The sequence below is a fragment of the Thermothielavioides terrestris genome, chromosome 4 (assembly GCF_000226115.1).
Source record: "Thermothielavioides terrestris NRRL 8126 chromosome 4, complete sequence".
Classification (NCBI taxonomy): domain Eukaryota; kingdom Fungi; phylum Ascomycota; class Sordariomycetes; order Sordariales; family Chaetomiaceae; genus Thermothielavioides; species Thermothielavioides terrestris.
The window spans coordinates 942687-957821 of record NC_016460.1 but is presented as its reverse complement, the minus strand read 5'-3'; the positions used below and the strand labels follow the sequence as shown (position 1 = coordinate 957821).

The window sequence follows — 15135 nt, the reverse complement described above, 5'->3', positions numbered from 1 at the left end:
CAAAACTGCACGGGGACTCACTTGAGCTCGGGAGCTCTTTTTCCTTCTTCCTTCTTTCCTTTCTTTCTTTTTTTTGGAGTTACAACTGGAACAGCTGAGTCTTGTGGATTACTGCTCAGTTAAGGGAAGACATGTTATTGATGCGAAATGACCTGGTGATGAATCGCCTTTAGAGTTGCGCAGTTTAGTCGGCGTCGCTCGCTAGTCTAAAGAACGGAAGGCGCATTTGCTTCAGCGGGGGCTGAAGTCTGGCTCTCAAGAGTTTAGTTTCCAGGAGTGGATGAGTTACTACTAAGGTATGTACAGTAGTACTGTGCAGTAATACCTAATACCTGTCAATGCAGGTAGGTTCTTGAATTATGCGGCTCTTGAACGTCATGCTGATCTTGGAGCTACCGGTTAACGAGCAGATACAGTACAGTGGTAGCATCCTGTGAGGGTACACATTTGGCTCTCATGGAGTCCGCGCTTCGAATGGTCCCTTCATTGTTGTACGTAGCAGCCCTGTGTTTGTAGGGGAACACCGGCTTGCATCACAGCGTTGAAGTTTGCCAGTGTGATCTTTGTGGCGACGTATGCCACCCTCGCTGCCATTCAAACCTGTAAGTCCGGGATTTGGTTCCATTTCGGGAACAAAATAGCCAGCCGAACACCGATGGAGCAGAACGAGGGTAGATTGGTTGATCAGTGAAGCCTCAAACCGGAAAAATGACGTGCGCGGGAATGGAGTCTCCGCCGAGAGATGGCGACGACGCCGAAAAAAAAAACAAAAGACAATGCCGTTCCCTTTGTCTCATAGCAGGGGCAAGGGGCTGAAAATGAGTAGTCGTGTTCACTCCAGGCCCAATTGCCAGGCTCCTGAGAAAAAGGGCAAGTCCAAGGCGGTACAACAGACATCAGTTCCGTAGTGTAAGGCTGATATATCGCAAATCTCTCAGTTATCGATAGATAAGGTTCCGGGGCCGGAGGCTGTCCCGCGTTTTCTGGCGTTTGCAGCGTGCAGCGACATCGCTGAGCAGCGAGGGGTGACTCAAGGGATTGGCTATTGCCCCACCAAACCCCGCGTACCAAACGCCCTGGAAGACAGCGTGTTTTAAATTCGCGACAAAATCTTCCTGGGCAGTAGAGCGGATCGCGAATTGGGACTGCTACTTTGCCGGTATCGACTGCCTTTGACCATGGTGACCATCATTCTGGGCGCCCAATGGGGTAGGTGTCGTTTTTCACCGGAGAGATGTGTCGTTCCAGGGGTTTCGGCTGACCCGATATCGCGGCCAGGGGACGAGGGCAAGGGGAAGCTCAGCGATATCCTCTGCCAAAAGGCGCGCATTTGCGCCCGCGCCGCCGGCGGCCATAATGCGGGCCATTCTGTTGTGTACGTCGCGCCAATGGGGACTCTGGAGGGTTGTACGAGGCTAATTGACCGTGTGCGCAGTGCCAATGGCGTGTCCTACGAGTACGAAACAGCCCGCTGAGTTTCTGGTGGCGCCTGAACGAGCAGTAGTTGATCTCGGACGTTAATAGCTTCCACCTTTTGCCCTCGGGCCTCGTCAACCCAAACTGCACCAACCTGATCGGCTCGGGCGTCGTCTTCAACGTCCAGGCCTTCTTCAAGGAGCTCGCCGCGCTCGAGGAGAAGGGCCTCACGCACGCGCGCAAGAACCTGCTCGTCAGCGACCGCGCTCAGGTCAACCTCGAGCTGCACGCCCGCGTCGACGGCCTTGAGGAGAGGGAGCTGGCGAAGAACAAGATCGGCACGACCGGCCGCGGCATCGGGCCGTCGTACGCGAACAAGGCGGCCCGCAACGGGATACGGGTGCACGAGATCTTCGACCAGGAGCACTTCGAGACGAAGCTGCGCAACCTCGCGGCCGGCTACAAGAAGAGGTTCGGCGACCTGCTGGAGTACGACGTCGAGGAGGAGATTGCGCGCTTCCGCGAGTACCGCGAGAAGCTGCCGGAATTCGTCGTCGATGCCGTCAACTACATGCAGGCGGCGCAGGCAAGCGACGTCGAAATCCTGATCGAGGGCGCGAATGCGTTGATGCTGGATATTGACTACGGTGGGGATCCCGCTCTTGCGAAAGAGTCTTTCAGGAAGGCAAGGCGCTGACGGTCTCGCTCAGGCACATATCCGTTCGTCACGAGCAGCAATACCGGGCTGGGTGGTGTCATTACCGGGTTGGCAGTCAACCCGAGGAAGATCAAGTGAGTGACCGCGACTATGCTCAAGAATGGGGCGCTGGCTAACGACGGTTGCTTTAGGGAGATTATTGGGTTAGTGCCCCGACTCACCGTTTCTCCATGCGATATGTCTCATAACTGACCACTTCCCAGTGTTGCAAAGGCATACACGGTATGCACCTGCCCCTGGACCCCTGCTCAGGACAACACTGACCGAACGCAGACGAGAGTAGGAGAGGGTATCTTCAAGACCGAGGACGTTGGCGAGGTGGGCCAGAAATTACAGGAGCTCGGGCGGGAATGGGGCGTCTCCACCGGCAGGAAACGGAGATGCGGATGGCTCGACCTAGTCGTGCTGAAGTACTCGGCATCGGTCAACTACTACACAGCCTGGAACCTCACGAGTATGTCTCGATGTGCAAAAGGGGAAGGGCACAGGGCTCTGCGCCCAGACAGGCTAACAATGTCGCAGAACTGGACGTCCTCGATACGTTCCCGACGATCAAGGTTGCGATCGCCTACAAGGATCCCTACACAGGCCAGAATCTTGACTACTTCCCGGCGGATCTCGGCTTCCTCGAGAAGTGCGAGGTTGTCTACAAGGAGTTTGAAGGCTGGCAGACATCGACAACAGCGGTGAAGCGATTTGTACGCCAAATAAGCTCCTCCGGGATGTGGGGAGGGATCGGGGGGTTGCTAACGTCGAACAGGTCGACTTGCCGCCTCAGGCGCAGGCGTATGTCAAGTTCATCGAGGAATTCACAGGCGTACCGATCAAGTGGATCGGGACAGGCCGTAAGCAATCCCTCGTTCTCCTTCGGTCTATCCCTGGGTAATGGTTGACGAACGTTGATACAATGATGCTGACATTTTTGCAGCGGCGCGTGACGACATGATTTACCTGTGAGCGAGCGATGGGCCTTCCTCGGATGGGAACGACGAGCCATCCTCGTCATGACAACTCAATTTCTGGCGTTTGATGTTTCAACTTGTCTTTTGCTGGCTTCCTGCTAGATTCTCGCAAACCTCGCTTTACGATAGACCGCTGCAAAACCGACGCCATTCACACGGCGCCGAGCAACAATGATGCAAGGGAAGGAGGCGGATCCTGACGCATATGAACCGGCCGATACAATGCTGATGTTTGAGACGGAGGAGAACATGCAAATATTGCGGCAGGAGTGTCTCGGCGACCACAGCAGTTGTAGACCTCGAATAGACTCGTTGCTTTGATTGAATTGTGCTGACCCTTGCCGGAGGAGGAGTCGTGAGAGGAGACCCAGCTGAGGCCAGCCCCTGACAACAGCTACAACCCTAACCCTTCCAGCTTCCGAATGGTGCTTGACAACCACAATGTTGACCTTTTTTCCCAGGCAGCGTCACTTCTTGCCAACTCCCCAAAATTTTGCGCTACAATTTACTCTCCCAATGCGGGCTTCGACCACCCATGGGTACGGTTCAGGTCGGGGAACACACACACACATGTCATGATTCTTCGCAGAATTCAGAATGATGTTATCATTGATCGAACCGTCTCCCGCATTTTGTGCAAGTCTCTGCCGGACTTGAAGCTGCGACCTGCTTGTTTCGATGTCGAAACTCGCCCAAGCCCAGACATCGTGTTCCCTCTTTGCCTCTGCTCCGACACCACAACAACGACAGCAACAACATCCAAAAAGTTCCTCATGTGCAAAGTCGTTTCTTTTTCTTTCTTTCCTTTCTCGATCCCGTCCGTCTTCTGCCTGATTCGTTCAGCCATCGCACCCCCGCGGCTGTCCTTGAGCCAGGATGCGCTTCCCCTCTGCTGTTCCCGAGCTCCCTCGGGGGCAGCAGCAGGGACGGCGTATTAGACGAGAGCAAGCTCTAGCAATGTTTTTTGAGTGCGGGACCTTCGGACTTTCATTAGTCTTGCGATGGGGGCTTTCGTAATTTATCTGTTGCGACATTCCTTCTTCTCCCATTTCTATGTCTGGCGTACCTTGCTCTCTCCCGAGTGGTCGGGTTGTGTCGCCTTCACACTCGTCTCGTGAACTGGACGTACCAGGCAGCTAGGTGTACGGCTGAGCCCTTGGGGTATCAAAAAGTGTCCTGCAGTATCAAGTATCGTCAAGTTATCCCGCCCGCACCAAACACAACAACCTGCTAGGATCGAACTCGATGCGTTTGCCATCCCATCATCACCGATCACCTATCACTGATTCACCACACTCCCATCAACCCAACAACCACCGCCACGCCTGCCCCCATCCCCAATCCCTTCCATACCACCCCCCCATCTCTTCCGGCCGCCACAGTCGCCGCCGCCGACGGCACCTCCTCCCTGCCGACCGGCTCGATCCCGTTCGCCCGATCCGCCGCCCGCACGGCCGGCCCGCGGTTGAAGAAATCCACCAGCACGAACGCCGGCGCCCTGCCCTGCCACTCGCCGGCGCACCGCCGCAGGTGCTCGCCCAGCGCGCGCCCCGTGTTATTATTATTATTATTGTTGCCGCTGCTGCTACCGTTGTCACCCGGGTCGTTGGTGACGTCGATATTCCCGACGTCCGGCACCAGCACCTGCGGCGCGAGCGACAGCTCGACGTAGGCGAAGTGGTTCAGCAGCGGCAGCCGGCCGGCGGCCAGCGCGTCCAGGGGCGCCGTGGGCGGGTCGGTGGCCGGGCGGTCCAGCGCGCAGGTGAAGGATGCGGACGAGGTGATGTTGTACGGCGTCTCGAACACGTGCGCGAATTCGTCCAGCAGGTACGGGTGCGCGGCCGAGGGCGCGCCGAGTGGCGCGATGAAGGTCACCAGCCGCGCGTTGGTGGCGATCATCTCCTGCAGGGTCGGCCAGGTTGTTGCTGTGTTCGCCGTGCTGCTGCTGCTGCTGCTGCTGGTGGTGTTTGTAGTGTTTGCCGGGAGACCCGGGGTGAAGGCGTAGGCGGCGATGCCGGCGCGCTCGAAGGCGGCGCCGAAGGCGTCGGCCGGCTGGTTGTCCGAGTTGACGAGCAGGAGGGTGACGACGTCGTTGGGGTGGGCGTCGAGCCAGGCTTTGATCTTGGCCAGCCAGGCGTCCAGCGGGCCCGCGTCGAGCAGCGAGCAGTACGTGTGGCAGAGCTCGAGCACGCCGTTGGACAGGTGCACCTGCGCCTGCAGCAGCCGGATGCCCGCCGACAGCGCCACCGTCGCGTTGTAGAACTGGTTGCCCGCGAGGCTGTAGCCCGTGCTGGCGTCGCGGACGAAGGCGCTGTCGTGGGCGCCCATGTGCGTGATGCTGCTGTACGCGCGTGAGCACAGGTCCGGTGAGTTGTTGCAGGCAATCGGGGATGCCGTGTCCGCGCGGGCTGGCGAGGCGCCCGACGACGGCTGCGCGGTCGTTGGTGCAAACGTCGTTGTTGGCTGCGGACTCGCGAGGGCGCTCGGTGTAAGTGCAAGTGGTAGGAGGAGGGCTGTCGCAGCCCAGAGCAGTAGCCGGGCCATGGTGTAGAGCCTACGAAGGGAAGCGGTGTGGTATGGGGTGTGGACACTGGCGGGTTGAAGGGAGAATCGCTGCTAGGTGATAGATGGAGGAGTCGTAAGTTGCTGCTCTGCTTGGGTGGTTCGAGCTCAGAACGTTGTTCAGTTCTGAGCGGCTGGTCAACGGGTCGTCGTGGTGACTTACGCCTTCCACAACGAACTATGTTCTAGCTTCCGAAAAGAATGGAAACTGCACACAATGATATAGTCTTGGGCAGGACATCAGCTGCCTCAGTTGAGTGTGTTGTGGGCTAAAGACATATGAAAGCTGCGCCTCGGCATCGCCCTCTTCTGGGCTCGACGACCTACATCGTGAACTGCAGCGTTGGCAGCATGTGATTTCCAAAGGAAACGTCCCTATTTCTAGACATGAAGCAGGTGATTGACGTCTAATCCTGTTCTCTGTTATACACACACTCACTATCACTGACATGCCCCGGGAGGAGCGCATACGCAGAGGCACATGCGATCAGGAATTACCATTACAGCTCCCTGTGCCCTCCCTATGCGCACCGGCCAAAGCCTCCATGTGTCTATCCTACGAGGATCCATTTCCCTCAAAATGAAGAAGAATTCAAAACGGCACCGCCATCCGCTCATGCACCGCCCTCTGCTCCTCAGCACAGCTGACACAGTACTCGGCAAACCACTTCCTCAACGCGGCCCGCCGCCGCCCTTCTTCCCCAGCATCATCATCACCGAGATCACCACCAGCATTACCACCACCACCACCCTTACCCTGATCCTTACCACCACCCCCCGACCCAGCAGCAGCAACAGCAGCCGCCGCCGAGCGGGACGGAGGACGCGCCGCCATCAGCATGTCCCGCGCCATCTCGCACCGGCGCGTCTCGCCGGCCAGCCAGCCCTCCCACTCGGCGCGCAGCATCTCGGCCTCGACGCGGTTGACGACGCGCATGGCGACGAGCAGGTCGTGCCGGTAGGCGCCCATGCGCTGGCGCACGCGCCGGAGGCGGCGGGCGGTCGCCTGCGCCGTGCCCGTGCCCGTGCCCGTGCCCAGGGCTGCCTGTTGGGTGGAAGGGCCGTCGAGGATCGTGGAGAAGCCAGAGGCGGAGGAGGAGGAGGTGGTGGTGTTGAGGAGGGATTGGAAGGTCGCGTAGCTGTATCAATTTTTGGCGGGAGGAGGTCAGTTTGAGGAAATTACAACGAGGGAGGGAGGAGGGGGGGTGGGGGGTGGAGAAGGAGTTGATTAGTTTACCATTTACTGTGAGTGCCCCCGCCTTCCTTCAACGCCATTGCGCCAGCGCCCGCCGCCTCGTCCAGGTCTGCCAGGTAGATCGCCTTGCTCATGACCAGGTTGGGCCCGACGCCGAGCCGGCTCATGTACCGCGCCGACCTGCGCTCGACCCACCATGCGGCGCCGGCCTGCGAGATGACGAGCAGGTTGTAGGCGGCGCTGGCGGCCAGCAGCAGCAGGGTGACGCGGTTGGCCGTGACGATGTGGTAGACGCGCTTGACGGCGGCGAAGGCCCACATCATGACGCTCGTGATGGCGCTCTCCATGAAGGACCGCCCCGTCTCGAGCATCATGTCGGTCAGCGTGCGCGGGCGCACCGCGGCCGCGCCGGTCTTGTGGTGGTGGTGATGGTGGTGGTGGTGCGGCGCGTGGCCGTCGGAGGCCGCCGCCGTGTCGGGCGTGAAGACGATCGTCTGCGTCTGCTGCCCGATGTTGCCGTACGCCTGGATGGCGCGCTTGGTGCGGCTGTGCGGGCCCAGCCTGCGCACCTGGTCCGTCGCCGCCTCGGCAAGCTCCTCGGCGTCGTTGGCCGCGTCGCCGAGCGCCTGCCGCTGCACCATGCTCTTGGCGAAGGCGGGCGCCTTGGACCAGTCGGCCTTGGTGTAGATGGCCAGCTTGCACTTGGACTTGGCCAGGTGCGTGATGACCACCTTGGTGACGAGCTTGAAGGCCTGCGAGTGCGGGAGGTGCCACGGCGTCTTGACGTGCGTGACCACGTACGTGATGTGGTCGTTGAAGACGTCGATGGTCTGCGTGTCGGTCACGTCGCCGGCCTTCTTGCGGCCGAGCATGTCGACGTGGTCGACCTTGAACCGGAACTGCCGCCGCATGCGTCCGTGGTCCTGCAGCTCCCACGGGCCCTGGGCGATCTCCTTCGCGCCGCGCTCGAAGTAGAGCTTGGGGAAGATGAAGCTCTTGTCGCCGAAGAGGACGTGGAAGCAGGACTTGGCGCTGATCTCGAAGTGCCTCTCGGCCACGCTCTTGCCCATGTCCTCCGGCTCGAACGCGACGGGATGTGCGGGCAGCTGGAACTTGGCCGTCGGCTTCTTCAGGCCGCGCGACGACCGGTATCTGCCGTGAAGCTCCTGCGCCCTCCTCGCGACCGGCCTGCCGAACGGCGTCCCGTCATCGGCCGGCGTGTTGGACGATACCTCTTCCCAGCTCTCGACGCTGGGGCTCCGTCTGTCGTCTGGCTCCTTGCTCAGGCTGGACAGCGCGGCGATGACCTCGGACTGCTGCATTGGTTCGGCGGCCTGGAGATCGTCAACCAGGAGATTGAGGCGCGCCTGAAGCAGGGAGAAGTCCTCGAGGAACACCTTGATGGTGATGCGCGAGTATGGCATGTCCTGCAATTCCTGGTTCAGGTGCAGGTAGATGAAGTCGCAATCGCGTCCCGGCGCCGCGGTCAGCTCGGCAATGCTGTCGAGGTTGATGGCGTAAGCCAGGACCAGGCCCATCTGGTGCCCGTAGAAGTACATGCGGTCCGGCGTGACAAAGATGCGTCCGTTGCCAGCCATGCCTCCTTCCTTGCCATCGGCTAACGCGCTGGACCAGGCGGCATTGAAGACCAGTACCGGCTTGTCGTCCGTGGGGGCCGTCGGGAAGAGCAACCTGAATTGAGCGTACTGAGCCCTGAGCTCAGGCGGGTAGTTCGGCGGGAATGTCTCGGATGGCGCCGCCTCCCGGGCTTTCATGTCTGAAGATAGGGCATCCACGCTCAGCGTCTTTCTATGGGAGCTTGGCGGCGTCGACGCCGCCGCCGGCGCCTTCTCCAGGGCCGGGGTCCGAGGCACGGCGGTAGTCGCGAACGGGTCGCTGGCGTCCGGCTTGGGCGTGGGAGACGAGGAGGGGCTGGGGCAGAACATAGATGTGTAGGGGCTGCTGCCCCAGTAGTTTGCCATAGCAGCACTCGGCAGCGCGCGAGTGGCTCCTGCGTTGGCGCTCGCAAGAATCGCGGTTTTGCTCAGGTTCGTCGTGATGGGCGGCTTCGCCAGCGTCACGGGAGCCAAGCTTCCCGGTTGATGATCGAGCGCAGGGTGGGACAGCCGCAGCGGAGTCTGCCCAATCTGGGGAGGCGCCGCTATGCTCGAGACTAGCCCTGCCGCGCCCGTGAAAGGGGCAGGCGAAGTCGCATCAACCGAGCTCGCGAAGGCCGACTTGCGGTGGAGATCCAGCTTCTGCATGATACGCGCCGCGTGCTCCCGCCCGGTCTCGCCCTCCTCTCGCCCAAGGTGGGTAGTGATGGCCCGGCGAGGTCCCGCATCGAAGCTCGCTCGCGACAGGCCGCCGTCCTGGCCCGGGACGGGGAGCGTTGCTTGCTTCTCCAAGGCGCTGCCCGGCTCCTCGAGGCTGTCGAGCATCTTCGCGGCGGCGAACTCCGGGATCGACGGCGGGGTGATCGAGAAGGCCGGGTCGACGCCGCCAACCAGGGCACTCTGATCTCGGCCCATGCTGGCCTCGATCGCCTTCTTCTTGGCCACCTCGAACACCTCAAGCCACTCGATCAGCTGCGCCTGTGTCTCGGCCTGCAGCATGATGGTCTGCGTCTTGGTCTTGATCTCGAAGCAGAACCGGCGCTCCTCCTGCACGGCCGGGCGGGCGCTGCACAGCAGCACGCCGATCTCGTCGCCCTGCAGGACCCCGTGCGGTCCCTGCACCAGCCAGCCGAAGATGCCATTGCGGCAGTAGTACCACCGCCGCACCCAGGTCGTCCTGACCGGTTTCCCGGCGAGCAGGCGCAGGAACAGCCAGCCCTGCTTCTCGGAGATGACGGCAGCCTGGCCCTTCCGTTGCATGCTCATGGGGCCCTTGGAACCCAGGTAGGGCACGGTCGAGACGCTATAGTCCTCCAGCTCGCGCGACGGCCTGTAGGCGGCCAGCGTGCTCTCGCCGATGTCCCTCCTCGCGATCTGCAGCTCCCTCTTGAAGACGCCTTCGGCGATCTCCATCTCGCGCGCCCACCCCCTGATCCGCTCCAGCTCGTCGCCCAGGAGGCTCTGCCCGACCACGCCCGACGACGTCTCCCGGGCGCGGCGCATCTCCCTCGCCACGTCGGAGCAGATCTTCACGAGCAAGCGATCCAGGCCGGCCCTGACCTGCGGCGCCATCTGGCAGTAGTCCAGACTGGCCTTGAGGTAGGTGCGGCGGGTCTCGAAGACGGCGAAGGCGTCCTCGCGCAGGGCGCTCGGCTCCTTGGTCTTGCTCTGGGCTGCGTAGCGGGCCAGGGTGCCGTCGAAGGCCTTCTGGGCGGCGTCCAGGGCGCGGCGCAGCTCCTTGAAGGTGCGCAGGTCGCCCTGGGCGAAGGCGCGGATGGGCTCGACGCTGAGCGGCTCGAGGCGGCGCACGACGGCCAGCAGGCCGCCCCACCAGTCGCGGGCGCCGTCGGCGGCGCGGCGGAGGGCAGCGAGCGTGTAGTCGGCATCGAGCACGGGCGAGTCGGCGGGCGAGGCGATGGCGGGCGGGGCAATCTTGGCCAGATAGGCGTGCACCGACTCCTCGACGGCGAGCACGTCGTGCACGAGCTTGGAGGTGCTGCGGGCGTAGCTGTCGAGCCAGCGCTCGATGGCGTCGAGCTGGTCGGCGAAGTGCACAGCGGTGGCGCGGAAGGTCGGCGAGTCGAGCGCGGCTTCGTTGAGCGCGACGGGGATGGCGGGACTCGGGTGGGACGGTCGAGCGGACGGGGGTAGTTGCTGCTGCGGTTGTGGTTGTGGCTGTTGATATGGTTGTGACGAGGACGGCTGGGACGGCTGGGGCGGCTGGCTCGGGCCGGAGATGGCTGAGGAGGTTCCCGCTCCTGCCAGTGCGGCCGCTGGAGGTGGTGTTGGTTCGTGCATGTCCATGTCGGATGTCTCTGTTCGCGGCCGGGTGCGAGTGCGAGGGCGTTGCTGCCCGCGAGCAGCGATGTACTCCGGAGCACGGAATACTGCGGACTGAATGATTAACCGCTGCTCAGAGTCCGGGCTTGTGTTTCGCAGGCCCTGGCGACCATCTGCACCCCCGGCCCTCTAGAGCTATTCGGCTCTGTTCATGTGTTCGTACACTATAGCTGGAATTGAAATGCTCGGGTAGGTGTCTAGGCAGGGCTGGTAAGCGTCGGATGCCGGACCATCCATCCTTTGCGCTCGCTATGCGGTTGTAGTGTAGGGGATTGTTGGGGGCAAGCCGCAGCTGTTGTTTCGTTGGAAACTCGCCAATGACGTTGTGTTTCAGCGACAGCAGCCAGGGCGTCTTGGCGTCTTGGCACTGCGCACGGGCATCCGACCCGCCGTTTCTCAAATAACTATCCAGAGACGTTCGCTAGCTAACATGAACGAAAGAACCGAGAGCTTCCTATCCAGTGCCGAGCACCAGCAAAACGGTTTCTTTTGCTGTGTGCCGCCTGGACCAGGAGGATCCTTCGACACGACCACCATTCGAGGTGCGATCAAATCACAATGGTAGCACGAATTGGCTCCGCAATGGACAGCTCGATGACGTGCTGCACTTCTCTCGCGACTTGATCGCCAGCAAGTCTCCAGGTAATCGTAATCGCACCCACGCGTCCGTCATTCACGCGCCCTCGATATACTGGCGATAGGGAAAATGGCCTGATGCCAACTCTCCTCGTCTTGTGAATCAGACACTCTACCAAACTTTGCGTTCCTGCAAGCCACTCTCCACTTGCTGTGTCCAAGTTCCGGTCTCAAAGAGTAGGTCTTTGTAACGAGATATCTGGGAACTCGCCTCCTGCAGCTCGTTTTGCCAGAGTAGTTGGAGCCCCGGAAACAAACACCGGCTGAGGATCAACCAAAGATAAACACATCCCAGCAGGTGCTTCCAGCCGAGGACTGCATGCTCATGTCGAGATTTTTTAATTCCCGTCGGCAACGCACCGACATCCAGGATCGTCTCCACATATCATGTCTCATGCCGTTGGCTCCGTCCTAGACTCCAACGTGACCTGGACCATCTCCTCGGATCCCGTCCCTCGGACACACCCAATGCTAAGACTGATGGCTCGCCTTCTCCCTAGTCTGCCGGGAACGCGTAGACCTTGTACATGGCCCGATCATGTCCCAGGAGACAGACCCTGGCTGGCATCTCGCCCCTTAGCTTGCTCGGTCTCTGGACCTCCATCTGGCTTGGAGTGAAGCCAGCCACGTCAGAGAAGGCAAAATATGACCCGACTCTGTCGGTGAGAGCCACGACGGTAGGTCTCTGTCCTGGTGTGTACTCTTGGTAGCGCACATCGGCCGAATTGTACGCGATGCGTAGGAGCACCGAGCTCGGTTCCTCTGCGTGATTGTCAGCCCCGCCCGCCAACTACACAGCAAGAAAGATTGGGACATGCCTGTTCGACTACAGAGCACGAGGAGAGTCTCGTCATCGAGATACTTGAAGTCAACAATCGTCGCCTTCTGCGGTAAACGAAAACCACAGGCTCGAGTTAAGCTCGGGCGGTCAACACCGTTCTCGACTGCTACGTCGGAGCGTATAACGTAGACTTGTACAATATGTTAGCCGCCACCCCGAATAGCCACAACATCCCGGCATGTGGTAAACACGTACTCTCGGTCCTGTCGTTTTCCGGGAGTAAGGCGGTGAACACCGAAGTAGTGTTATCCTATTCACGGGGAATCAGCTAGGCAACGTCGTACTGGAAGGGAGAGGAAAGGTAAGGCCCACCTTCTTGTCCCGCCGGTTCATCCACACGTCGTGTTTCCAGATCCCGCTTCCAATCGACACTTCGGTCGCTGGACCAAACTGGACACTCTGCTTCTCTGCTTCGGCAATACCCTTGAAAACAACGTTGGCCCTGGAGGTCAGGTAGTTGACCAAGAAGTCCACCCGAGGCAGCACCTTCATGTACGGCCGACCGGCCTCCTGCTCCTGCAACTGCTTGTCAAGCAGGTCTAGGAGAGACGGGCCCGGCTCGATCATCTCCTGGTCCCTGAGGTAGTCCTCTTTGGCGACCTCGTCAAAGTACAATGCCAACGGGTTCTTTGTCAAGTAGTGCTGGATGTACGACAGCACCTTGACGTGGTCCATGGTCGCTTCCTTCTCGGAAAGCTCTTCGTTAGCCGACGGGGAGCCCTGCTTGTCGATCTCAAACCGCAGCCAGATCGAGAAAGCATGGAAGTGCTCCAGCTCGTCCATGACGGTGGTCAGCACCCGGTGCGCCACCATCGTCAGACATGAGACAATATCGATGAGCTTCTTGATCTGCCCTTTATCAAATCCAAGGCCTTCTTCGGAGTCATGGAACCGGGCAATACCGAGCAGACGGCTGAGGATGATGGCGCACCGCTCCAGTGCTGGCATGAAGTTCTCATGTACCAGACTGCGGAGGCTGGTCAGGCCGGAGACCACAGCCTTCTCCCAGCGCTTGTGGCCCTGAGTAGATGAATACCAGTCAGCTTTCAGGAGCCTTGAGGAATAAGCGGTGGGCCATAATCACCCGCTCAGCAATGCTATCTAGCAGCCACTCCTTCACAGGGGGGAAGAAATGGCCCGTCACGACGGCGTGATACAATGCTTGGACCACCGTCATCTCGCCGTTGGCCATCTTCTTCAGGCCGTCTTGCACCCCAAGCATGAACCTGCTTGGCAGCTCCCTCGAGGACTTCCATTCGCTGACCATGTGGGATTGCGTCTGTTTCAGATATCGCAGCAGGTTCTGCAGCGTGGTGGTTTTGGACGCCAGAAGCGAAAGGTTCACGGGCGAGTGGCGCAAGAATGTGAGGTCCATAGGCACGAGGTAGAGCGCGGTCCCGTCCCCCGACTGAGGCCGAAGCAGGAGTGCGTGTGTGGAGACCTCCGGGCGAGCGCTGTGCCCGCACAGCTGGAAGATACCATCCCCTTGAGGCGAGTGCCTTAAGGTCCCGATGACAAATGAGTCGTAGATGCTGAGATGGATGCCCCCGTCGGCCGTCCCCACGACCATGACGTGAACATCGTCCGCGTCCTCGGCCTTGCAGGGCCGAAACACGAACTCAAGCGAGGCAGTAGTCGAAAACAAGAACATATCGTCCCTATTCCCGGGTCAGCCAACCGGAGGCCGCTCAGACGTCCCAGTACAAAAAAGTCACTCACCCTGACCCGCCCGAGACAGGCAACGGACTCAGCTTCGGCAGCGACGTCTCAATCTCCAAGAAGGTCAGCTCGTGGGGCAGGTCCACCGCCACGTCTGCCGTCCGGTCCCCATCTAGAAGCATCCTCCTGTCCATCCCCCCGCGTTGCCCGTCGTCCTCCTTCCCCCCGCGCCGGCCTCGGGACCTTTCCCCCACCACGTTCCTGCTCCACGCAATGAACTCGATCTTGCCCGCCTCGCCCGCCGACGCGGCCCCGGCCTGCGCCTCGCACACCCGGATGTGGTGCACCGCCTTGCTGCTCTCCAGGCCCATCAGCCGGACCACCCCGTCGCTCCACCCGGCCGCCAGGAACTGACCTGCCTCGGTGCGTCAGCAAAAATACCCCATCCATTTCCTTAACTAACACAGCCACGCCAGACAGACCACTTAACCTCCCGCAAACCCAAAGTCCACAATGGCGTCTCAAAGAAGGCAGAAAAAAAATTGAATGACTGAAACCTACCATCAGCCTTCCATCTCACCGCCTCCACCCGCCTCCCCCTCTCCACATGCTTCGACACGAGCTGGTCTCCCGCCCGCCAGACGTGCAGCGCAGCGCCGCCGTCGCCCGCCGTGGCGGTCAGGTCGATGGCCGGGTTGCAGGCGAGGAGGAGGGTGCCCCGCGTCGGGACGGGGCTCGCGAGGGCGGTGGTGCCGAGCAGGGGCAGCTGCGGCGGGTTTGGGGGGACGGGGAGGGCGGTGTCATGTTGTTGTTCTTGTTGTTGTTGTTCTTGAGCATTGGGGTCGCTGGTGGCGGCGGTGGTGGGGGTTGTCATTTTTCTCTCTGGTTTCCTCCAATGGTTGGGGCTCGTTTTACACAATGAGCGTGATTCGTTTGCTGCGATCTTCAAAGTAGAGGCCTAATCAAGTTGGATTGAGTTGTCGCAGGGTTTGGCCAGGTTCAGGTGTCAGTGCTAGTGAGAGCGGCAGCTGTGAGGTGGGCTTGTTGTCCCGTTCATGATGCCATGTTACGGGCCAAAAGCTGAGGGAAAGCAGTTAGGTGAGTGTTGCTTCATCCCTCCGTTGCTTCCAGGGTTGTGTTTGGTGCCTGTGCTGCTTAGTTTAACCAACGGGTTGTTCTTTCCTGGCAAA

General features: G+C 60.4%; 6 protein-coding genes across 6 annotated transcripts; 1 reads left to right on the top strand and 5 right to left on the bottom strand.

Annotated features, from left to right (window-relative positions):
• Positions 1 to 1178: 1178 nt before the first annotated feature.
• THITE_134373 (uncharacterized protein) lies at positions 1179 to 3361 on the top strand (the record flags this gene model as incomplete). Its single annotated transcript, XM_003655099.1, has 10 exons — positions 1179 to 1209; positions 1279 to 1375; positions 1436 to 1456; positions 1525 to 2063; positions 2127 to 2208; positions 2338 to 2356; positions 2408 to 2588; positions 2657 to 2832; positions 2895 to 2979; positions 3063 to 3361. 10 exons carry the CDS (start codon positions 1179 to 1181, stop codon positions 3089 to 3091), a joined length of 1260 nt encoding a protein of 419 aa, XP_003655147.1. The 3' UTR covers positions 3092 to 3361.
• A 1130-nt stretch (positions 3362 to 4491) lies between these two features.
• On the bottom strand, positions 4492 to 5487 carry THITE_2028536 (uncharacterized protein; the record flags this gene model as incomplete). The annotated part of the gene is made up of 1 exon (XM_003655098.1): positions 4492 to 5487. A coding segment is annotated over one exon (996 nt), but the record flags the coding sequence as incomplete, so codon positions are not given.
• Positions 5488 to 5905: 418 nt separating this feature from the next.
• On the bottom strand, positions 5906 to 6861 carry THITE_2118491 (uncharacterized protein). The gene has a single exon (XM_003655097.1). It carries the CDS (start codon positions 6626 to 6628, stop codon positions 6251 to 6253), a length of 378 nt encoding a protein of 125 aa, XP_003655145.1. The 5' UTR covers positions 6629 to 6861; the 3' UTR covers positions 5906 to 6250.
• Positions 6862 to 10889, bottom strand: THITE_2118489 (uncharacterized protein). The gene has a single exon (XM_003655096.1). It carries the CDS (start codon positions 10771 to 10773, stop codon positions 6892 to 6894), a length of 3882 nt encoding a protein of 1293 aa, XP_003655144.1. The 5' UTR covers positions 10774 to 10889; the 3' UTR covers positions 6862 to 6891.
• Positions 10890 to 11657: 768 nt separating this feature from the next.
• On the bottom strand, positions 11658 to 14168 carry THITE_2118487 (uncharacterized protein). The gene is made up of 5 exons (XM_003655095.1): positions 13371 to 14168; positions 12599 to 13306; positions 12482 to 12536; positions 12264 to 12416; positions 11658 to 12207 (listed from the first exon to the last, which is right to left on the bottom strand). The coding sequence occupies exons 1-5, from the start codon at positions 13935 to 13937 to the stop codon at positions 11942 to 11944; spliced, it is 1749 nt and encodes a 582-aa protein (XP_003655143.1). The 5' UTR covers positions 13938 to 14168; the 3' UTR covers positions 11658 to 11941.
• On the bottom strand, positions 14169 to 14909 carry THITE_2118479 (uncharacterized protein). The gene has a single exon (XM_003655094.1). It carries the CDS (start codon positions 14817 to 14819, stop codon positions 14400 to 14402), a length of 420 nt encoding a protein of 139 aa, XP_003655142.1. The 5' UTR covers positions 14820 to 14909; the 3' UTR covers positions 14169 to 14399.
• Between the last annotated feature and the right edge of the window lie 226 nt (positions 14910 to 15135).

Coding starts and splice junctions, on each gene's coding strand:
- THITE_2118489 (XM_003655096.1), bottom strand. CDS start 10,773: ATGGACATGCACGAACCAACACCACCTCCAGCGGCCGCACTGGCAGGA.
- THITE_2118487 (XM_003655095.1), bottom strand. CDS start 13,937: ATGTTCTTGTTTTCGACTACTGCCTCGCTTGAGTTCGTGTTTCGGCCC. Junction 12,537..12,598: donor TGAACCGGCGGGACAAGAAG/GTGGGCCTTACC, acceptor CCCCGTGAATAG/GATAACACTACTTCGGTGTT. Junction 12,417..12,481: donor GGAAAACGACAGGACCGAGA/GTACGTGTTTAC, acceptor ATATTGTACAAG/TCTACGTTATACGCTCCGAC.
- THITE_2118491 (XM_003655097.1), bottom strand. CDS start 6,628: ATGGGCGCCTACCGGCACGACCTGCTCGTCGCCATGCGCGTCGTCAAC.
- THITE_2118479 (XM_003655094.1), bottom strand. CDS start 14,819: ATGACAACCCCCACCACCGCCGCCACCAGCGACCCCAATGCTCAAGAA.